The following is a 23,066-nucleotide window of genomic DNA, read 5'->3' on the forward strand; positions in this document are numbered from 1 at the left end:
TGTGATTCCATGATCCCATGAAGCTGAGCAGTGTGTCATTATAGTGTGAGCATGCTCCCTGCTTACCGGCATTCTGTTCGTCCTTTTAATGTTACAAAACCGTGTCAATATTTACAAAACAAAGAACAGAAAAGCCACATTCCCCCGGGGGAGCCGTGCCTGCCCTGTGCTGCCTCATATCACGGCCCATTCCTCTGCCTGCTGTAATGACACCTGCTGAATCCCCTCATTGCACTTAGTTGAGCTCAGGTCACCTGTGGCAGACAGGTGCTGGGCAGCACAGCAGCTCCGATAGGAACCTGTGCTAAGGGGGATGTTGGCACGTTAATCCTCACGCTGCTGTAGGGCCATTACAGCCCCACACCCGTGCATCCCTATACTGGTTCTCAGCCCTATCCCTCGCTCAGCCCCATCCATCCATCCATCCACCCCCGCTCACAGGTTGATCCGGTACAACGTCCCGAGCGGCGGCTCACGCGCGCCCCCTGCCGGCAGCGCCACGAACTGCAGGAGCATCACGGCACCTTCCGGCCCGCCCTGACACCGCCGCTCCGGCAGCCAATAACCGACACGCTTCGCTCCTACATCCCGCCCCGCGCCGTGCCGTTACCGCTCCGCCGGCCTGGGGCGGACCGGGCCGAGCTGTGCTGACCGACCCGACCCGCTCCGTGCCGTGGTGAGCCGAGCCGAGCCGAGCTGCTCCGCCCCGCTCCGCCCCCGGGGCTCCGATGTGCCCTCCCGCCTTGTCTCCCGCCCGGTCCCGCCATGTGCTCCGTCCCGGCGCTGCCCGCGCCCGGTGCCGCCGTGTCGCTCCGTGTCCGGGCCGTGGACGTGTGTCCGGCCGTGCCCGTGGTCCGGCTGTGGGGGCCGCTGGGGGAGCCCCGCGCCGAGCACGGCCCGCTGAGCGCTCACGTCCAGGCGGCCGGACACGGGGCCGGGCTGGGGACCGAGCTGTGTGCCGGGGAGCTGGGGCTGGGGGCCGAGCTGTGTGCCGGGGAGCTGGGGCTGGGAGCCGAGCTGTGTGCCGGGGAGCTGGGGCTGGTGCAGCTGGCCGGGCTGTGGCACCGCTGCCGGGTGCTGAGCCGACGAGGCCGCGGCTGCCGCGTGTTCCTGCTGGACGAGGGACACACGGTGACGGTCTCGGCCTCGTACCTGGCGCGGGGCGGCCCGGAGCTGCTGGTGGCGCCGCCCGAGGCGCTGGGCTGCGTGGTGGCCGATCTGCTGCCGGCCGGGAGCGACGCGCACGGAGCGGGCGGGGACGCGCCGAGCTCGGAATGGACGGAGGAGGCGATGGAGCTGCTGAGGCACCTGCACGGCAAGGAGCTGCGCGGCGCCGTGCGGGACACGCTGATGCCGCAGCTGCTGCTGGTGCTCGAGCTGCCCCCGCTCGTGGATCAGATGCGGCAGCTGGGCCTGGCCGCACGCGTGTCACCCTGCGCCTTCGGCCGCGTGCTGCGCCGCTGCCTGATGCTCGACGACAGCGGCGGCTCCGGCCCTGCTCAGAGCGATGGCCGGGACACCCCCCCTGCACACAGCAGGCAGAGCTACGTGGAAATGCGGCCCGGCTCCTCCTGCGGGGGGCAGCTGGAGGTGGGATGTACGGTGGACGTTGTTGTAACGTGTGCTGAAAGCCCCGGTTACTTTTGGTGCCAGCTGAAGAAGTGCAGTGAGTTCGTGGCGTTGATGGCTGACATACAGGAGTACTGTGAGAGCTCGTCCCACCCGCACACATGGCCGCAGTCGGTGTGTTTAGCGCAGTACTCGGAGGACAAACGCTGGTACCGGGCTTTAATCATCAGCGACGTCACTGCTGCAGAAGAAGTGGAAGTCATGTATGTTGACTATGGTAACAGGGAGCTGGTGCCCCTGACCAGCCTCCGCCCCATCAGCGAGCGCTTCCTGGAGCTGAAGGCGCAGGCGTTCAGGTGCAGCCTCTACAACCTGATCCAGCCCAATGGCCGGGACCCGTTTGTGTGGGATGAAGCTGCTGTCCTGGCTTTCCAGGAGTTTGTGGACACCTCCTCGGAGCAGTTTGAGCTGCAGTGCACCATATTTGCCTTGGCTTCCAGGAACAACAGGGAGCTGTTCAATATTGTGGACCTAATGACACCATTCCAGAGCGCGTGCCAGTTTCTGATAGACAGAGGTTTGGCCAAACGTCTGCCGCCCCAGTCACCCCTGGCAGCCTCTGTTCGGCTGCACTCCTTCTATTACTCCATGCACGAGATCAAGATCGGCAGTGAGGAAGATGTTTTCATTACACACGTTGACGACCCCCAGACGTTCTACTTCCAGCTGGAGAGGTGTGCGGGTGCCCTAATGCAGCTCAGTGAGAACATTGCTCGTCTCAGTGCAACGGCGTCAGGCTCAGGAACCTGTCAGAAGCCAGGTGAGCTGTGCCTGGCCAGGTACGCTGACAGCCAGTGGTACCGGGGGGTCCTCACCGAAACAACGCCCACCAGGGAGGTCTTCTTTGTGGATTTCGGGAACACGGAGACCGTGGAAGAAGATCATCTGCTTCCTATACCAGGTGATGCCCATGAGATCTTGCTTTTGCCAATGCAGGCTGTAAAGTGTTCCTTAGTTGACATAGAGAATGTTCCCCAAGAAGCCACGGCGTGGTTTAAGCAAGCTGTCCTGGAAAGGCAATTAAAAGCGATTGTTGTAGCGAAAGAATCTGGTGGTAAGCTGTTGATTGAGCTGTTTGATGGCAGCGTGCAAATTAATGCAAAGTTGAAGGAGGAGTTCAGGTTAAGAAACAATGCAGAAGCGTGTAGGTGTGTAAAGAGTGCAGCTTTGTACACTAGTGTGGATATGGAAAAGGGGAATGGGGCTGAACAGTCTCCTCCGAGTGCAGGAGAAAGTAACAACTGCAGATTTGAAGCCCAGGAAGGAGAGAGGAGCAGCAAAATGCATGTCATAGAAAAAGATGCAAACCTCCAGCTTGCTGCAAAGAGAGAACGGGCTGCTGAGATACTGGCATCTGAGGGGAAGGTCAGCAATAACAAAGATGCTCTGTTAAATAAAGCGGGGGAGGAAATGCAGTCTCTGCTCCCTGTTGAGATGGATGCAGAGTCGGATAGTAATCGTGATACCGAAGGCCGATGTGTGCTGCTGAAGCGTGTAACAGATCTGCCACAACAGAGCGTGGTACCAGCTCTCACAGTGTCAGCATATGTCTCTCATGTAAACAGCCCCTTAGATTTTTATGTGCAACTGGCAAGTGATGAGGCTCAACTTAACAGCATCTCAGAACGCTTAAAGGATGAAATGCCAAAGATCCCCCGTGGACAGCTCTTGCGAGCTGGGGACTTGATCTGTGCTCTGTATGCAGACGACAGCCTGTGGTACCGAGCTGTAGTAGAAGAGATGGCCTCTGACCATTCAATTAGCGTACAATATATTGATTATGGCAATACTTCGGTAGTTGATGTTGATCAAGTACGCAGGCTCCCTAAAGACTTAGAATCCATCCCAGCAATAGGCATTCACTGCTTTCTAGGTGGACTTGAAGGCAAAAAGGGCACAGACTGGGCAGAGAAAGCAGCTCCTTGCTTCACCGAGAGGGTAAGTGAGGTTCTGCTGACGTGTGAGTTTGTGGAGGAGGTTGGTGGTAAGTGGAGAGTTATTCTCAGTGATGATCGAGGTGAAATAACAGTGGATTTAGCTGATGAAAGATCTTATTCAGTTGACATGCCTGATGGAAGAGACGTGATAAATACGTGTGAGCCTTCATCTCCTCAGGCACAACATGAAGATTCCAGTGCCTGTACATCACTTACCTGGAAGTTCCCTGAGCCAGGACAGACTGTAAATGTTTATATCACAGTGGTAAATGGTCCAGACTATTTTTGGAGCTGCTTTGCTGATGGAGAGAACATGACCTACATAGAGGAAAAAATAAAGGAAGCCGAAAACCTTGGGCAGAGCTCTATGGACAGCTGCATTAAAAGTGGGGATGTTTGCCTAGCAAAGTACAGTGAGGATGGGAGGCTCTACAGGGCTAAGGTCACTGGCGTAAAAGGCAGTGACATAGCTGTTATCCACGTGGACTATGGAAGTGAGGAAACTGTTAGCTTGGAGATGCTCAAGCCAATTCCGTCTGAATTGCTTCAGGTGCCTAATCAAGCATTTGCTTGCTGTCTGTCAGGATTCAGTCCCTCAGAGGGCTCATGGCTTAGTGAAGCCAAAGACAAGTTCTATGATATAACTATAGAGCTCCTACTAGAAGCTGAAATCATAGGAACTCAGGAGAATAAAGCTTTTGAAGTCCCTCTGTGTGCTGTCAAACTGGAGTCTTCTGGGAGGAATATTAATGAAGAGATGAAATCTTTTTGGAAGGCTGATATGGGAAGTGGTCACAAAGCTGTCCCAGACCCTGAGAGCCCCTTAGAGGGTAACAGAAGTCCAAGCAGTGATGTGGGTCTTTGTCTCAAAAGAGAAACTGCTACTTGTGGATTAGCTCACAAAGAAAGTGAAAGTGCCTTGCTTTGTTCCCAGCTCCTCTCGGGTGCACACTGTGGGTGTTCAGAAGATAAGGCGTCTGGGGAGGTGGCTGGTCGGTGTGAAACAGCTGAGCATCGAAGCAGCTCTGATAAAGAGATTGATCCACTGGAAGATGAGAGCAGGAGCAGAGTGTTACTAGAACCAAGAGGAAGTTGCAGTCTTCACAGTTCAGGGAGTAGAATGAAATTTGCAGTGCAAGAGCCAGCTGAATTACTGTGTCTGCAGGATGTTGAGGTGAAGGCAGAAGCGTTGGCAGAAGGCAAGGCAGCCAGCCCTAAGCTAGGAAATGAAGAAGAGCTGATGAGATGGCTGCAGGTAGAGCTTTCAATGGGAGATACAACAGAGGGACTGATCAAACTAGATGAATTACAGATGCATTCTTCTTATGGTGATTTAAGAGAGCTGATACTGGAGCTGGAGGAAATAGCAGCACTGCCCTCAGTTGCTGGTGAGATGAAGGAAGTGCTGGAAACGGAGGCACTTGAAATGCAGACTGCTTCAGGCAAAGCAAGAGAGAAAACACTGGAAGGGGGAGTACATGAGCCCCTGCTCCTGTGTGAGGAGATGGGGCGCTTAGCAGTGCTGCAGTCTGAAGCCTCACCTTCACTGGGTGAGGGAGAGAGCTTGGAGCCTTCTGTTAGGGAGGCAGCAGAGCTGTTTCCTTCTGATACAGAGAGATGGACTATGAAGACACCGGAATTGAATTGCTCTGGAGTTCATGAAGCAGAAGCTATGCAAGAAGACTGGACGGAAGTAGAGCCGCCCTTCGTGCTACCTTCATCTGATGGCAGAGCCGAGAAGCAACCAAAGGCCCCTGATATGCTGGCAGCGGTGAGTGCTGACATTGAGCAGCTTCTGGATTTGGTCCTGCCTTCAGAGGAGGATGGAGTGGAGGACGCGTTAGGGCTGGGACACACTGTGTTACAAAGTTCTTCGAATAGTGGAGGCCAATTTTCAGTTCTTCCAAAAGACTTAAATCAGAAGCCTGTTAGCACTGCACAGACATATCCCTGCAGAGCTGTGAAGCGTAAAGAGTGGCAAAAGGAAGATGGCTGTTGTGTGACAGAATGGATGCAGGAAGACATGGACGAGCTGTTTAAAGAATGTGGAAGCACTCCTACACATGTGCAGTCTTCAGACTGTAAAGCTGATGAAGAAGCAGGAGAAAAGCAAAGTGATAACATGGCTGACTATAATGCAGGTAGAGTATCTGATTTTAAGGGGCTAAGTAATCAAATTGTTCATTTAAATGTGAGAATAGCTTTCCTATAAAAATCTGATTTTATTCCCTAATAAGCTTTATGTTGGTGATAACTTCAGATGGGTTATGGAAAGCAGAATGTGTAATAACTTGTGGGTAAAATGACAGTCTAACAGCAGTCAATCTTGGAGAGGTTAATGGTCTTGCAATTGGTAATCTATTCTAAACACGAATACATTTTCAAGGCTGTTCAGTACAACAGATTGCTGATTTCCAATTATTTATTAATTAAAACAGTTGGGATGGCTGCAGGGGGACTTTGGGGCAGTAGTGAGGGAGTGGAGTCTTTTGGCTTTTTTGGTTTGCTTTCCTCCTCCATTCATACATCACAAGGAGGGAAGGTTTAGGTTGGATGTCAGGGGGAAGTTCTTTACTGTGAGAGTGGTGAGGTGCTGGAACAGCTGCCCAGAGGCTGTGGATGCCCCGTCCAACCCTGGAGCTGTTCAAGGCCAGGTTGGATGGGGCCCTGGGCAGCCTGGGCTGGTATCAATGTGGAGGTTGGTGGCCCTGCCTGTGGTGGGGGGTTGGAGCTTCGTGATCCTTGAGGTCCCTTCCAACCCAACCATGCTGTGATTCTGTGCTTTTGCAGGGTGCAGCGGATATACCTGTAAGCTCAAGGGCTTTTCTGTTGGCTCAAAGTGTGTAGTGTGGACAACTCTGAAATGGTGCGAGGCTCTCATTTTGGAGGTATCTGAGAAGGGCACCAGGGTAAGTGCGATTGAATGCACCTTGCTGTAGTTGTAAGACGTCCTTCTTTTGTCTTATGCCAGACTTAGAATGTATTTCAGAAGTCTGCTGGGGGGGGGAGTCTGTCTACTGTCCTTAAAGTGGGAGTGAATTTGTGAATGAGTCGTGATTCTTCCTTCAGTCTGGGGTGTGTGTCCATATATACACAGACATCATATGTTTATAAAAGGCCCTTAAACTGTAATTTACAGTTATAAATCCAAGAGATTATTTCATGAAAGTAACTCTGATAATTGAATGCTTCAGGTTGTGGAAGCCAAGACCACTGCTAGTAAATTCCTTAGCATCTAAAGCCAATTCAGCTGCTCGTAGGAGATGAGGGTTGGATTTGGGCTGGCATCTCTGTTGACCCGTCTCCTGCTGGCTCTGATTTAGGGGATGCTTTCCAGCCTTTTTCTCTCACAATACCTAATGTAGAATCCGAGGAGAGGCTTGAGCCTAGGGTGCTGTAGAAGGAACCAAATGTGACGTACTTAAACAGTGACTCTAATTTAAGAGATCAGTGATGATAGTCAGGTTTACTAGTGGTTAATTATATCTTGCTTAGAAGGTCCAGATTGAAAGCGTTCTTAGAGGTGAGGAATCCTCAGTTGTGTTTTTTCTACTACTGTGTTTTCTTTGAATGTATTCCCAGGTTCCACATAGTTGGCTCTGTCCATACAGGTACTGAATCTCTGCAGTGGCCGTGAGGAGACTGTAGATCCTGAGAACGTCTGGAATGTAATTCCCAGCTGGGCTGGCAGATCACCTGAGGTATGGTGCTGTAGTGAGGAAACTGCAAGCTTTTAAAAAGAGCTGTTTACTTACAGCTTTAGAATAGCGCTGGGGCTGCGTGGCTTTTCACAGCACTGCAGGGGTTGGAAGGGACCCCTGGAGATCATGGAGTCCATCCCCTGCTAGAGCAGTTCCTGCAGCTGGTCGCACAGGTCAGCGTCCAGAGGAGTCTTGACTGTCTCCATAGGAGACTCCCCCACCTCTCTGGGCAGCCTGTGCCAGGGCTCCATCCTCCTCACAGTAATGAAGTTCTTCTGCATGTTAGTATGGAACTATGTTCAAGTTTTAGGCCATTGCTCTTTGTCCTATCACTGCACACCACTGAGAAGATCCTGACCTCACCCATTTGCCTCCCACCTCCCTTTAGATATTTATAAACATTGATCAGATCTCTTCTCAGACTTCTTTTCCCCAGGCTGAACAGCCCCATGTTGCTCAGCCTGTCCTCATACAGGAGATGCTCCAGGCCCTTCATCATCTTTGTGGCCCTCCGCTGGACTCCTCATAGGAGATCCCTGTCTTTTTTGAACTGGGGAAACCAGGATTGGACACAGTGGTCCAAATATGGCTTCCCCAGGGTAGAGCAGAGGGGGAGGATCACCTCCCTGACCTGTTGGCTGCACTCTGTGCAGTGCACCCCAAAATGCCATTGGCTTCTTGGCCACAGAGCTCACTGCTGGCTCATGGACAACCTGTTGTCCACCAGGACCCCCAGGTCCTTCTCTGCAGAGCTCCTCTCCACCAGGTCAGTCTCTGCTCCTAATCATGGTAGCATACCATGTCATTGGTTGGTGATAGAAAATACTTTTAATGCTGACTAATTAGGAGATGGTTAAGTTTTCTACAACTTCACGAAACTCCAAACAATGAAAAACTCATTTCTGGAACTCAGAACTGAGGTTTTCAGCTGTGCTACTGATGACAGCCTAATGACTGCTTAGCTGGTGATTCATATGTAGTTTTTGCATCAAATTAAAAACGAGCAGAAGATACCTGTAGTGACTTCTGGATGAGGGCAGTGCAGGGAAGCAGTGCTGGAGTGTCCAGCAAGGCTGATGTAAAAAGTTCATCTAATTCTAAAAGAAAGACGTGGATGGAGAATGTTTTGGCAATAGTGCAGGCTTCCTAATGGAATCTCCTTTCATTCAGGGAGCTACTCATGCGACAGAAGACATGCTGTCCCTGCCAGAGGAATTCTTACTTCAAGGTAAGGCTACCTTGAGCATCTCAAAGAGGTTGGATGCTCAAGGATTGCATTCAAATTTTAGTAAATGCTCATACAATGTTGATTTTATTGAGAAATTTTGAAGTCAAATATCTGCTCTGTGCCCCACAGGAGGTAGGACAGGTTCTTTCTAATCATGCCCAGTTTCTATGACCCATGGAACTGTAGAGCAGTTCTGGTTGAAAGATGCCTTTGAAGGTCCTTTATTTTCCTGTGCCTGCTCAAAGCAGTGTCAAATAGATCAGGTTGCTTAGGGCCTTCCAGAAAGGAGTTGAGAGAGCTTGATTAGAACATTGGACCGGTGAATCCACAAATCAGCCCTTTCTCAGTTGCACCACACAAATCTGTGTCCTCTCTCTGGTCTGCCATGCTTACAGTTCTTACCACTTCATTTAAGTACTCTTTTACCTCTGTGGCTGCTAATGATTACTGTCCAAATTTCTCTCTCTGTTTTTGCATGCTTTGATGGTCTGAAGTCAGCACGCACTCTTAGCAAGAGCTGAGTTAGCATTAGCAAAGGCCACACAGCCACATGTGGTGGAACTGGAGCGTGACACACACCTGTGCTATGGGCTGGATGGGCACTTGGAGGAGGAGGGAGCTGATGGACGGGGTGCAGAAGCTCCAGCTGTGGCTGCTGTTGTGCCCGCTGAGGGCTGGGCTGGCTTTGAACTTAAACCTGCAGTCTGAGAGCAGCATTTCTCTGATCTGCTGGGACACTTGAGTTGTTTCAGGTGAACTGTCATTATACCGTAATTTATCCTAAGTGTGGTCTGTTAGTGTGGTCCCGTAGGTTGATGGTTTGGTCTGAAGGCTTGTAGATGATTTCAGATAATAATGCATGTTATATGCATAATATACATGTTTATAGAAATATCTTCATGAATCTGATGTTTCTTCTCCTCCATAGAAGAGCAAAGTGGTTGCAATTCAGCTAAATCTGAAGATCCTCATGTTCTCCAGCCTTTCTGAAAGGACTTATTGACCACATGAAGTGTGACAGGGCCCTGTGGGCACATCCATTCCCACAGAAATGGGCTTTTATAGGAACAATACAACCAAAGCACCTGGGTGTTTCTTCTACATAACTGAGCGAATGCCTGGTACTGCCATGAGCAGTGGTTGGTTGAAGACTGGTGCTGTCTGTTGGGTATTATAAGATTGTGCTTTAATCAAACAAGAAGTGCCTTCTGTAAAGCATCCCTCACTGAATGCTGGTGTGGCTCGACCTTATGCCTAACTGATAGAAGGTTCTGAGCTGCTGTGGTGATATTTGCTGTTGCACTGTTGTTTTGGTTTTGTTTCTTTAGGATTAGGGAAATTCAGAGTATTTTTGAGAGAAGTTTTTTTTTCCCTCTGTAGAGAAACAAAAGTTGTTCAGGACCGAAGCCTTGTATTTGTGTCATTACAGAGCAATCGGAGAAGCTGGAATAAAGCTTGTGCTGGCAAATGCTGTTCAGTGCTTTCTGTTCCAGTGGCCAAACACTGTGTGCACACAGAGGGTACTCACTCACCTGTACCACAGTCAGATGCAGCTTTGCACGTCCTGCAGTTAATGGTTCTGCTTTGACCCCCAGGTAGTTCTATAGAGCGCTTTGAGCCATGCTGAGCGTTTTGAACCACTGCACCATTGGTACAAAACAGAACTTGGGCTCTTAGCACAGCCTTAATGGCACTAAGGATGAAGCCTTTCCTCTAAATGTGATGATCCAGCAGAATGGTTCCGCTGCTGTTCCATACAGTGTGGGAAGGACTTCTCCATCCAGCTGCAGCTCACCATGTGTTTCATGTTTGTAATGGTTTGGAAAGGGGTTTCTCTTTGTAGTCCTGTGCCATGCTTCTCTATAGCACAGGTTCTTCTGTCTCTTTGGAGGCTGCCACAGTGCCTTAGAAATGCCAGGTCTCATGTTGTAATGTTGCTGAGTGTTACAGGAGATCTCAAGCATTAGTGCTGGCCCAGTAAGAGAAACACCTGCATGTCGATGCTCTTAGTAGAAACGAGACACAATAGTAGGCTGTAAAGAATTTAATACATGAAAAGCAGACTGCAGCTGTCATTGCAATCTCACATTAAGATCAGATCTATGTAAAATACTTAATTAGTGTTAACTGCTCCAGTTGCATCTTGTTTGTACCCTTAGTTTGGAACAAACAGGTTACAGTCAGTAGTAGTTCTCCTCTACAAGTCCTTCCTTGTAGCAGCTCCAGGCAGTTTTGCTCTGGAAAGCAGAGCTGCATTTGGCCTTTCACAGCCCCTGGTGTCTGCTGGCACCTACAGACAGCAGTGCCAGCACCTGAACAAAGATGAGTACGTGGAGGGTATCTGAGACATCACTGCAATCAACCACTGCTTGTGTGCCCCTCTTTAAAGGGAGCAGGTAGCAGTGGTGGAACAGATGCACAGTTTAATCAGCAGCACTACTAGTGATGGTGGTGAGACAGGGATTGATGGGGAAGGCCCTGCTGTGAAGCTCTGCCTCAGGAAACTACACTTGCTCTGAGTGACCTTTTTAGCAGCTTTTGGAGTGGAAACCACCTCTGAGCAGGGCAGTGTGAACACGAAAAGGGGTCAGCTCACAGGGGAGGCTCTGTCAGATCCAACTCTTCTTTTTGCAGTTACCCTACACTATTTCATGTAGCTTTTACTGGGACATTCATTTAAATGCTAATTTAGAAGAGCTTCTTCCAGTGGCATCTTCATGGAGTGAAGTCTGTCCCAGCCCCAGCTGATCCTGGAGCAGAGCTGAAATACTCTTCTGTAGTTTAATAAATCAAAGGAGCTCTTTCTTACAGGGCAAAACAATCCCCAAACGTGCTGGGTGCTGCAGACTGACAGAACTGAGTAGTTGAATTCCTTGGAGCTTAATTTATCCCTGTAAAGTTGATTTTAGGTCAGAAATGTTTAAATTACCATCAAGTGATTCCTCCTATCAGCTGCCTGCAAAGCAGTAAATTAGAGAACCCCACCAGCTCCTCTGAACTTTTAAGTTTCTCTCCATTGTGATTGTTTTGGTTGTTTCACACCCCAAAAGCTGTGTAGGAGGCAGTGCTATCTCAGCTCCAAGCAATAGGTGGCCAGTGTTGGTGTCCTGATGAATGGGGCCCTTGAAGTACTTTCTTGTATTCCTTACTCAGTCGGAGATAAGTCGATATTGGTACCAGAAATAACATTGGGTCCTATGCCATCCACAAGTGAATCCCACTTATCAAAATCTCTCTGAAGACCTGTAAAATGGGGGAAAGAAAACCCAAATGGTAGTGAGTTATGTAGATATTTTGTAATGCTATACTGAAAAATGACATAGATGTATCACAGAAGGTCCCATGTTGCAAAGGCCCACAGCGCTCATCCAGCTCCAACCCCCTGCTGTGTGCAGGGTCACCAACCAGCAGCCCAGGCTGCCCAGAGCCACATCCAGCCTGGCCTTGAATGCCTGCAGGGATGGGGCATCCACAGCCTCCTTGGGCAACCTGTGCCAGTGCGTCACCACCCTCTGGGGGAAAAACTTCCTCCTCAGATCCAACCTAAACCTCCCCTGTCTCAGTTTCAAACCATTCCCCCTTGTCCAGTTTGGGAAAGTAAGGGACGCAGTCGTGCACACCAGCACGAGGGTGCTGAAATGCAAATGTTCTTTCTATGAGTTGCTTATTTTCTAAAAATAACAGAACTCGAGGAAATGTCTGAGCTATTCTTCTGCTCAGACTTTTATGAGGCTCTCACTGTTGATCTGGTACTAAACAGCGCTTATTAGAACAAAAGCATCATAGGAATTGAGTTTTGATTTACACTGTACTTTGATATAAAATGACACTTACTCAGATGTTTCTGCAGGAAGGCTAATGAAGCGTGATTGCATATATCAATAGCTTCATTTGGATCGATTTCTCCCTTTAACTTGAAAAACTTTCCAATGATTTCTCCGCTCACAAAAGTAAAGTCAGGAAAGCTTTGATGTACCGATCCCCTGCAAAGAGAAATGATCAGTAGATCTGTAAGAATCATAGAATGGTTCAGGTTGGAAAAGACCTTCAAGATCATCCAGTCCAACCCCAACCCAACCATCCTACCCTAACTAACAGCCCTCCGCTCAATCACAGCCCTGAGCACCACATCCAAAGGGCTGTTAAACACATCAGGGATGGGGACTCAACCACCTCCCTGGGCAGCCCATCCCAGTGCTCAACAGCCCTTTCTGTACAGAAGTTCTTCCTGATATCCAACATAAACCTCCCCTGGCACAACTTGAGGCCATTTCCACTCAGCAAAAAGGAGGCAGTTTTCTATATGCTTACTTTTAAGTCAATACAACTACAACAGCAAGCTGCTGTAGATTTGGCAAAGCTTTCAGATGATGTGAGGATGGGTGGGTTACACAGGTGTCTGATCACCTCTACGTGGTGCTTTTACAACTGCCCCTGAAAGGCTGTTTAAAATGTTAAAATACAGATGTGTGAAGTGCAGAGCAAAACCTGAGCCAAAGGGAGCCTTGGAGCATCTGGAGGTGACTGAATGCCTTGGGAAGGTTGCTGTCCCACTATACAAGAAATGTTGCTGTCTAATTTCACAGCATGGTTGGGTTGGAAGGGACCTCAAGGATCACGAAGCTCCAACCCCCCACCACAGGCAGGGCCACCAACCTCCACATTGATACCAGCCCAGGCTGCCCAGGGCCCCATCCAACCTGGCCTTGAACAGCTCCAGGGATGGACGGGGCATCCACAGCCTCTCTGGGCAGCTGTTCCAGCACCTCACCACTCTCACAGTAAAGAACTTCCCCCTGACACCCAACCTAAACCTTCCCTCCTTCAACTTCTAGCCATTTCCCCTTGTCCTGCTGGTATCTGCCCTTTCATAGAGCTGACTCCCCTCCTGTCTGTAGGTTCCCTTCAGGTCCTGGCAGGCTGCACTGAGGTCACCCCACAACCTTCTCTTCTCCATGCTGAACAAGCCCAGCTCCCTCAGCCTGTCTTTGTCGTGGAGGTGCTGCAGCCTCTGAGCATCTTTGTGGCCTCCTCTGGACCCTCTCCAACAGCTCCCTGTCTTTCTTGTATTGGGGGCCCCACACCTGGACGCAGCACTGCAGATGGGGCCTCATGAGGGCAGAGCAGAGAGGCACAATCACCTCCTTGTCCCTGCTGTCCCCCCTTAATATAAATGTGTAGCCTTGAGGAAGTAGGGATGTCACTCTTTCTTGCAGCCACATGCAACTGAATAGCTCCAACATGAGAATAAGTTTTGAAAACAAAGACTTGACTTAGGCTTCAGAAATGGCAGATCCACGGCACTTACTTGATGGTGATCATTTTCTTGTTGGTATCATTGGAGCTGAGCTCCTTCATCTTTAAGACATTGGAAGCCCACTGGAATTTCTCCGAGTTGATGAAGAGCAGTGGTTGCTGCACACTGCTTTGGTAAGTGTCATCGCCCACTGGCAGCATCCATGCATCGAGGGCAATGCCGCACCTGCCAGAAACAACATGTAGGTATTATCACAGCTCCACAGCTTTGTAGGGGTGCTTTGATTTGCAGCCGGTGTGGGGAAAATCTGAGGGTACTGAATAGGTAAACAGAATTGATTCATTTTGTAGCAGCGTGTTTCTACTGTGAGGGAAGAGGATCCAGTCAGAATTGTGTTTGCTGGTCTGCCAGCTCTCAGGGTATCACAACGAACTATCACTGAGCTATTCAGTTCCACCACAAGCCCAAAGCTGAACGAAGCATGAACTGACAAAAAGAGATGTGCCAAGCAGCTGTTCTTCAAGAGCCAGTTAGTGGGACCTTAAGCAAGGTGCCCTGCTCAGGTGCCAAGTGTCCCTTTCCTTGTTTTACATACTTACCTAAATCTAATTTCTTTGCTGAGACTCTCAATAACTGTAGCACCACCAAAAGAGTGTCCCATCACAGCTATTCTGCTAGTATCAACAGAATCCTGCCAAAAGAAAGCCAGCTGCTGTCAGAGACACCTTGTTTTTCTCAACCTGAAGAAGTTTTTCAGGCAACAGATCCTAATGAAGCTGGAATAGCACAGTTTCAGCTCCATTGCTATACAGATGACCTGAGAACACGTTCATAGGTCTACAGTGAGGCATTCGGAAGAGTTTACAAGCAGTTTAGAAATGGCAGAGGGAAACCAGAAGCGTTACTGGGAGTTCAGCAGAAGGGAGCCAGCAGCTCTCACTCACCTTCAGGTGGTTCCAGTCAAAGCCTGAGTTCAGCACGTTCATCACGTCCTCTCCTGAATTGATTTTAAGAATGAGGTCGAGCGCTTTGATGCACTCCTGTGCTCTCTGCAGTACCTGGGGACAGAGCAGGTGCAGAACAGAGGGATGAACTGGGAGTTATAGGATATCTGCTGGCTTTGCTGGTCCTCTTTACACAGCGTTGTACCTGAGTGGCTGATACAGACAGCACTTACAAACTGCACAGCAGCTGTGTGAAACCAAAGCCTGAGCAAAACTTTTCAATGTGAAATCTGGATTTTGGAGGCCCCAAAGTGCTGAAGCTCTTATGTTGATCCTGCACACACACAGCAATCTGTCCCTATAGCACAGGCCAAAAACCTGCAACCCCTGCAGTGCCTCCCTGCTCACAGAAGAGGTGCAGGGATGTGCAGAGGTTACATTACACAACCACCAGGAGGGCTGACTTGTGCCTCTTCCTCATGCTCACTTTGGTAAGCAGACACCATTGCATCACTTTGCCACATCTCAATAGCTGTGAAGCTGCCTTTATGCTGGATATACCCAGAACAGGAAGCAGCCTAGAAGCCCTTCCCATTTTCAGTGCATACACACTGTTGAAAAACATATTAAAGCTGTTGCAAATACGGGCTTTCAGTGCTCAGTATGAGAAGTGGTTTGGGGTTCTGGGATTTTGGTACAAGAGAAACTTCAGGACAAACCAAAGAGCAGCAGAATCTTTGAGAACTGAGTGCAGCCAGGCAGCAATGTGTCTGTGCATCGGAGTTACAAGTAAATCTAAATCTCCTGACCTCTTGATTACTGAAATACACAGGCAACAGCTCCTGCAGCTGATGTGAGAGCTCCAACGTGATATATTTAGCTTCACTTAGGAGGATGTTGTTAAGCACACAGGAAAGCAGGCTTGTACCGCTGCCCATTTGGCCCAGTGAGATAAACAGTTCTCTGGTTGAGTCTACAATGCGTGGAAGAAAACACTCCCACCTTTTAAAGGTCGGCTCGGTGCTTGGAAGAGCTTATCGCTATGGCTGCATGGCATCCAGCGTGGATGCTGCTTATCATCAGGAAGTTGCATTGTTTACATTGCTATAAACCACGTTAAGTGTGTTGAAGGTGACAAAGCAAACAACCCCCTTAAAGCAGACATGATTCATCTCGCTATCCAGCAATAAACAAGAGCTGTACCTGCTGGTGCCGCAGACAACGCTCCTCCTCCCCTGCCCTGAGCTTCCTGTAGTAGATCCACTCCTTCTCCACACCTGATGCAGCCTCCTCCTCTGGCTCAGAATCACCCTTCTTCTTACAGAAATACGTTGCTGAAGCCGATTCATCTCTGAAATAGCAGCACAAAGTTATTTTGACGTTGTATTCCATTTGGCTTGGGAAGAAGTCCAACAAAGCCTTAGTTTTGACCTGTCTCAAGAGATCAGAGCTCCCAGCCCCACTGAGTGCAGACAAGACCTTGCAAACAACAGAGTAACCCCACCAAAAATCCCACCACCGTTATGTCCTGTGGGTCCTAACAGCACAAAAGAGCATGATAAAGAGTGACAAACGATAACCACCCATAACAATTCCACTTCAAGCCTCCAAATTAACGTCCCTTTGTACAGCCAGGTGGGAACAGAGCTGGATGAGCGGGAAGCTGAAGCTGAGATGTTAGTTGCTCTTATAAAAGCGAGTTCTCCTACACAACAAGAAGAATTCTATTATGAGAAAGTTCCTAGCAAAACTCAGTAACATGCAGTACACACACCTGTGCTCCACAGCTGCCACTAGAAAGCCTTGAGAAGCCATCTCTATGCAGATAGCGGAGTAGATGGTCCTGCAATCCAAAGACACTCTGGTGACCACAGGTACACAATGTTTGGTTACACGGCTCCTTAAACACTCACTGTGCCCCACTCTATTGTGCCTGTTTCAGCCAGCAGGGCAGGCTGTGTATCCCTGTCCCCAAAGGGTGATTTTTGGTGCTTTTTTGCTTTTAGTTGCAGCTCATCTTCACAACATCCTTATGGCTCAGTAAATACCTACACCTCTAATATACAATCACAGAATGGCCTGGGTTGGATCCTGGATCCTCAAGGATCATGAAGCTCCAACCCCCCACTACAGGCAGGGCCACCAACCTCCCCATTTAATACCAGCCCAGGCTGCCCAGGGCCCCATCCAACCTGGCCTTGAACACCTCCAGGGATGGACGGGGCATCCATAGACTCCCTGGGCAGCTGTTCCAGCACCTCACTGCTCTTTGACTTCAGAACTTAACAGGGAAACAAACTAAGAAGCCAACCCTGCCTCATTTACAGGCCTTGATTTCAATGGAAGCATAGTGATATACAGCACCCCGTTCTTTGGTTCTTTGCATCATGTTCAGCCCCACAGGGATCTCGCCCCACCCTGAGACCCACTCAGCACCATTCCTGGATGCTGACATTACTGTGGACAACAAAGACAGTTTGCCCACGAGCTGCAGTTACCTGAAAGCTCCCAGTCCATGGGAGAAAACGAGCAGTGGGTATTTTTCTCCTGCCTTAAAAGCAGCGTTAGATTTTGCAGGACAGGTCACTGAACCTACATGAAAACAGAAGCATGTGTCATCATTACTGAGATGAGAGACCTACAGACCCGCTCTGTAGGAGACAGCTCAGTAACCCGGAGGCTGCAGGTTTCAGAGTGGCCATCTGAGCATCAGTCTGATTCCAAACACACCTGGGGGACCAAACCCGCTCTTACCAACATAGTATTGGAAAAGCCTTTCTCCCACAGCCCGGTACATGTTGAGGAAGTCACACAGCCCCTGGTAGTACTCTTTGTCCGGAATCCACGGCGTCTCTTCAATCTCTGTATCGTCACATGATGGATAATACAGGCGCAAAAAGCTGCCCTGGAATTAGCAAAAAAACAAAGGGAAGATTGTAATTTATTGATGTATGGCAATAAAAGGTCAGACTTACACCTGCTCCACCTGTACCTTCATGACAGCATGGTTGGGTTGGAAGGGACCTCAAGGATCACGAAGCTCCAACCCCCCACCACAGGCAGGGCCACCAACCTCCACATTGATACCAGCCCAGGCTGCCCAGGGCCCCATCCAACCTGGCCTTGAACAGCTCCAGGGATGGACGGGGCATCCACAGCCTCTCTGGGCAGCTGTTCCAGCACCTCACCACTCTCAGAGCAAAGAACTTCCTAAACTTACACCAACGTGTGACACAAGGGCAGTGAAGGAAGCAGCAAAGCTTCAGCCAGACGGGTAATTATATTAACTCAACCCCAGGGCAGTCACAGTGAATTTCCCCTGGTGAGCAACTGCTGAACAACGCAGGGAAAGGTCCATTGCCATCACTAGGAATTGTAACTGTGCTGATTGCTCTAAGGGAAGGCTGACTGCAGAGAGAAACCAGCCCCTTTGTGGTGCTGTAAGAGAAGCCAGGTGGAGCAGAGCAAAACCCACGGCTTATCTCTGTGACTGGGTGATACCTCACGGGTCTGGAGAGCAAAACTGCAGCGCAAGATAAAAAAGCAAGAGGATATGAAACAGAAACTTGTAAGCAAGCCCAGCAGATGGTACTGCCGTTCCTGCCTTATTGTGGTGTCTCCCTGCACTACCGACACCCTGTTCTCCAGGCAGACACCATCTCACCTCTCACACTCCGTCCTGCAGCTGAAGCAGCGCATCCTCACCACCAGCCCCCAGCCCCAGCGGGACCATCCTGAGCACAGCGGGCAGAGGGAGCCGGGATGGGGCCAACAGCTGGACGGCCCCTGGGACACACGGCTGGGGGCTGCTGCTGGACCCTGAGCTGAGCCCCGCTGGGCTGGGATGGGATGGGGTGGGATGGGATGGGATGGAATGGGATGGGATGGGATGGGATGGGATGGGATGGGATGGGATGGGATGGGATGGGATGGGATGGGATGGGATGGGATGGGATGGGATGGATGGGATGGGATGGGATGGGATGGGATGGGGTGGGATGGGATGGGATGGGATGGGATGGGATGGGATGGGATGGGATGGGATGGGGTGGGATGGGATGGGATGGGATGGGATGGGATGGGATGGGATGGGATGGGATGGGATGGGATGGGATGGGATGGGATGGGACGGGACGGGATGCAGGCTCAGCTGGGGTCGCGTACATCAGCCCTGCACACAATCACGGCCGTCCATCGGGCTCATCCCGGTGCCGTACCTCGGCCGCGTTGCCGGTCATCAGGTCCGTGCAGCCCACGTTGTGCGGGCCCTTCCCGGCGGGGATCCGGTAGCCCCTGTCCGCGCCGCCGCTGCCCATCTCCGGGGCTGCCTTCGCCGACAGACCTGGGGACAGAACGCCGTGTAAACACCGGGGCTCAGCCCGGCCCGGCTCCGCCCGTCGCCCGTTCCGTGGGGGCGGTGCCGGCCGTGCCCCGTCGCTCCTCCCCGGAAGGCGCAGCGTGGATCCGGGCGGCAGCTCAACATGGTGCGGAAGCTCAAGTACCACGAGCAGAAGCTGCTGCGGCGGCTGGAGCTGGTGAGCTGGGAGGCGGCTCCGGGACACGTGGCGGAGCTGCGGGCGCTGCGGCGGTTCCGCGTGGGGCGGCGCGAGGACTATGCGCGGTACCGGGCGCTGGCCCGGGACATTCGGGCCCTGGCGCGGCGCCTGCGGGACCTGGGCCCGGCCAGCGCCGCGTTCCGCTCCCGCAGCTCCGCGCTGCTGCTGCACAAGCTGTACGCCATGGGGCTCGTGGGCTCGCGCCGCTCCCTGGCCGTGTGCGAGCGCGTGTGCGCCGCCTCGTTCTGCCGGCGCCGCCTGCCCTGCGTGCTGCTGAAGCTGCGCATGGCGCAGAACATGCGACACGCCGTCACCTTCGTGGAGCAGGGACACGTCCGCGTCGGGCCGGACCTGGTCACCGACCCCGCCGTGCTCGTGCCCCGCGCCATGGAGGACTTCGTCACTTGGGCCGACGCCTCCAAACTGCGCGTCAAGGTGCTGGACTACAACCAGGAGCGGGACGACTTCGACCTGGAGGCGTAGGGACGGCACAGCCGGGCTGAGATACACGGGGAGAACGCAGAGCTGCCAGCCCGGCCTGCACACAGCACACACAGCACTGAACTGAACTGAGCTGCTCTGCCCACAACACACACACACCACATCACTGCGATGCTGCCAGACTAAGCACACCAAGGTGCCAGGCTCACCCACCAGCTGCAGCTGCTCCCTTGCTAAGGATGGCACTGAAGGAGCTTTGCATGTGGCCAAGCAGCCGCTGCAGGGCTGCACTGTGTGCCCAGCGCTGCTGCCACCCCAGGAAGGCTCCAGCCCAGAGCAACGTGCCAGCAGGGAGGGCTGTGCAGTCAGCAAGAGACCCAGTGGTGCATAATGGGACTGTGGGTGACTGGGCCTCACACAGACAACAGACAGAAGCGGACTTGGTGTTCCTGTGACAGCTCAGAGTGGGGCAGGGCAGGCTGCAGCTCCATGCTGGGGGTGTTAGTCCTCATCCAAAAAAGGCAGAAATAAAATGTCCCATTTTGAAGAACTCCCCGTGGTGTCTCTTATTGCCTTTCCCTGACGCTTCCTGGGGCTGTTGGTGTATCCCAGTGAGTTGCTCTTATCTCACTGAACTGTTCTGTGCCACAGCACCATGAGCACCATGCTCAGGTTGTGTTTGGTCACAGTTCCAGCTTGGAGAAGGGAAGGCTGCGGGGAGACCTCAGTGTGGGCATCCAGTACTTGAAGGGAGCGAATAAACAGATGGGGAACGGCTGTTTGTGAGGGTGGGCAGTGATAGGACAAGGGGGAATGGTTTGAAACTGAGACAGGGGAGGTTCAGGTTGGATCTGAGGAGGAAGTTTTTCCCCAGAGGGTGGTGACGCACTGGCACAGGTTGCCCAAGGAGGCTGTGGATGCCCCATCCCTGCAGGCATTCAAGGCCAGGCTGGATGTGGCTCTGGGCAGCCTGGGCTGCTGGTTGGTGACCCTGCACACAGCAGGGGGTTGGAGCTGGATGAGCACTGTGGGCCTTTGTGACACAGGCCATTCTGTGATAACATGAATAGATGCAGAAAAGACATTCCTTACCTGAAGCACGACTCTTCATGAACAGCTTCCGAGCTCTCACCCACAGCGATGCCATCACTTCTCAGGAAGGGCAGAAGGTCCCACAGGGTGCAGGCAGCTCCCCCTGCTCTGCTCAGGGTTGCTATAGCACACGGCTGCTCCCCACAAGGCAGGATGGAAACCTGTGGCTGCACACCACCTCCTTCCGCCCTGAAAGAAACCATCACACCCTTCATTTTTGCACCAGTGAGTCTCTTTTTAAAGGCTTTTTTCCCCCGACTCTGTTCTGTGCTCTGCTTGGAGGCAGCTGAGGGGAGGAGCTGGCCTGGGGACAGCGGGGGGGCTGGAGGGGGGTCCTTCACACTGAGGCCTTTGTGTTGGGCCACAAGGCTGAGGCTGTCACTGGAATACAAATGTGCTGCGCTCAGCTGCTGTCCCAGTCAACACAAACTGCACGTGGGGGCAGCCTCCAAAGCCCGGCGTTTCAGCGCAGCTTGGCAGGGAGATGATCCATCCTGGGCTGGTATCAATGTGGAGCTCAGTGGCCCTGCATGCAGTGGGGAGATTGGAGCTTCGTGACCCTCGAGGTCCCTTCCAACCCAACCATTGTGTGATGCTGTGATACTCTACCCCAGTTTCTGCTCAGAAGAGCAGGAGGTGTAAAGTCCATCAGGCCCTGGTGGCAGATCCTTCAGCAGAGTCCAGAGCTCAGCACATGCCCAGCTATAGCTCATGGGGCTGAGCACTGCCCAGGTAACACGTCCCGAGGGGGCTGTCGCTGCCCATCAGCTCTAAAGGAGCCGGGACAGGGGCTGGGGTCTCGCAGGTGGGACGGAGCCGTGCAGGGCGAGCAGGGACAGCCCGAGCCGCGCGTCAGCGCCCCGTCCCGTCCTGCGTCGTGCCGGGACACCCGGAGCCATGTCCGATGACGGCGCACTTTCCCTTTCCTCCCACCCAGCGGAGCCGCCAGCCGCTGCCTCGTCCCCCCCAACCCCCCCACCCCCTAGCTATACCCCCCCCCCCATCTTTCCGCACGGATTCGGGTGTGCTAATAACGCTGTGAGCTCGGTACGACTCTGAGCTCCTCCCCGCCCCTCGCAGCACGGCCGCCCCTCGGCTCTCGTTGCCCACGGGCAGCGCTGCCCGTACCTGCTGTGCTGTCCCGGCCCTCCGCAGGGAGCCGTGAGCCGGACGGACGGACGGACGGAATGAACACCGGGCCCTGCCGGAGGGGAGGGACCAAACCCCGCCTCACTTCCCAGCTGGGACGGTGTTTGTGGGAGAGGCTTTTCCCCGAGCTTGGAAAGGAAACGTGTCCCGTGGGAGCTGCGTCCCGTGGGGCGAAATCCGGCTTTACGAGCAGCCGGGAAGGGGCCGGCAGCCCGTTAGGGGTGAGCCCCGCAATTCAGTGCCGGCTGTGGGTGCTGGGAGCGGCTCGGGGCCCCACGGATGGCGCAGATGTGCCCGTGCGGTGTTGGCCGCTCCGCAGCGCTGACTCGCACATACACAAAGTGAGGGCTCCCAAATCGCATCACAATAACAACAGAACACACGGAACGTTGTGGGCGGTTCTTTGGAGGGGAACGGGAAAGTCGTGAAAGTGCCCAAGGCTGGAAATATCTCCTTTAACGCCGAAGAGAGGCGTTGGAGGACTGATCCCAGAGCTCTGTCTCATCACAGAGCAGGTTTTTCAGGGTCAGCAGGAGGCGGCCGGGAGGAGGTGCGTGAATGATTATATTAACGGGGATCTTGAAGCCAATGACAGGGCTGTACCCAGCTGAGCAGCTCCGAAACCCATCAGTATCATACAGTCACAGAACCATAGAATGGCCTGTGTCACAAAGGCCCACAGTGCTCATCCATCCCAACCCCCTGCTGTGTGCAGGGTCACCAACCAGCAGCCCAGGCTGCCCAGAGCCACATCCAGCCTGGCCTTGAATGCCTGCAGGGATGGGGCATCCACAGCCTCCTTGGGCAACCTGTGCCAGTGCGTCACCACCCTCTGGGTGAGTGTTGTGGCTCTGAGGGACGCGGCCAGTGGGTGCAGAGCAAGCAGGGACCCCGCAGGCCATCATTGCACCCTGCAGTGCACAGGGACAGCACAGCTCCTCAGTGCTCAGAGCCCCGTCCCCTGGCCTTGGCTGTGTGCAGGACGGGGCAGCACCAGCTCTGGGCACTGTGCAGTGCCTCAGCGCCTCACTGCAAGCAGCTCCTTCCTTACATCCCACCTCCATCTCCCCTCCTTTACTCCGAACCCATTTATTGCCCTTCTCCCGTCACGCAGACCCTGATAAGAGTCTGT

At 52.4% G+C, this 23,066-nt stretch overlaps 3 protein-coding genes across 6 annotated transcripts; 2 read left to right on the forward strand and 1 right to left on the reverse strand.

The window, feature by feature from the left end:
- Window positions 1-672: 672 nt before the first annotated feature.
- TDRD6 (tudor domain containing 6) lies at window positions 673-9,963 on the forward strand. 3 transcript variants are annotated; one of them, XM_015859930.3, is made up of 5 exons: window positions 673-5,707; window positions 6,357-6,475; window positions 7,178-7,267; window positions 8,438-8,495; window positions 9,424-9,963. In XM_015859930.3, the coding sequence occupies exons 1-5, from the start codon at window positions 766-768 to the stop codon at window positions 9,483-9,485; spliced, it is 5,271 nt and encodes a 1,756-aa protein (XP_015715416.2). In that variant the 5' UTR covers window positions 673-765; the 3' UTR covers window positions 9,486-9,963. The 3 variants fall into 3 exon arrangements, with proteins under 3 accessions (XP_015715416.2, XP_015715417.2, XP_032299470.2); XM_015859931.3 differs by having other exon boundaries at window positions 673-2,530; window positions 9,424-9,632; XM_032443579.2 differs by lacking the exons at window positions 8,438-8,495; window positions 9,424-9,963 and having other exon boundaries at window positions 7,149-7,268.
- Window positions 9,964-10,524: 561 nt separating this feature from the next.
- Window positions 10,525-22,277, reverse strand: PLA2G7 (phospholipase A2 group VII). Of its 2 annotated transcripts, XM_032443580.2 has the most exons (12): window positions 21,914-22,277; window positions 20,786-20,974; window positions 18,914-19,038; window positions 17,451-17,601; window positions 17,195-17,288; window positions 16,471-16,539; window positions 15,900-16,047; window positions 14,697-14,810; window positions 14,352-14,443; window positions 13,804-13,977; window positions 12,330-12,478; window positions 10,525-11,738 (listed from the first exon to the last, which is right to left on the reverse strand). In XM_032443580.2, the coding sequence occupies exons 2-12, from the start codon at window positions 20,838-20,840 to the stop codon at window positions 11,641-11,643; spliced, it is 1,269 nt and encodes a 422-aa protein (XP_032299471.2). In that variant the 5' UTR covers window positions 20,841-20,974; window positions 21,914-22,277; the 3' UTR covers window positions 10,525-11,640. The 2 variants fall into 2 exon arrangements, with proteins under 2 accessions (XP_032299471.2, XP_085398446.1); XM_085542320.1 differs by lacking the exon at window positions 18,914-19,038 and having other exon boundaries at window positions 21,914-22,051.
- Window positions 19,155-20,243, forward strand: IMP3 (IMP U3 small nucleolar ribonucleoprotein 3). The gene has a single exon (XM_015859934.3). It carries the CDS (start codon window positions 19,178-19,180, stop codon window positions 19,733-19,735), a length of 558 nt encoding a protein of 185 aa, XP_015715420.2. The 5' UTR covers window positions 19,155-19,177; the 3' UTR covers window positions 19,736-20,243.
- Window positions 22,278-23,066: the final 789 nt, after the last annotated feature.

The sequence above is a fragment of the Coturnix japonica genome, chromosome 3, assembly GCF_054131305.1.
Source record: "Coturnix japonica strain WE chromosome 3, WE-NBRP24, whole genome shotgun sequence".
Lineage (NCBI taxonomy): Eukaryota > Metazoa > Chordata > Aves > Galliformes > Phasianidae > Coturnix > Coturnix japonica.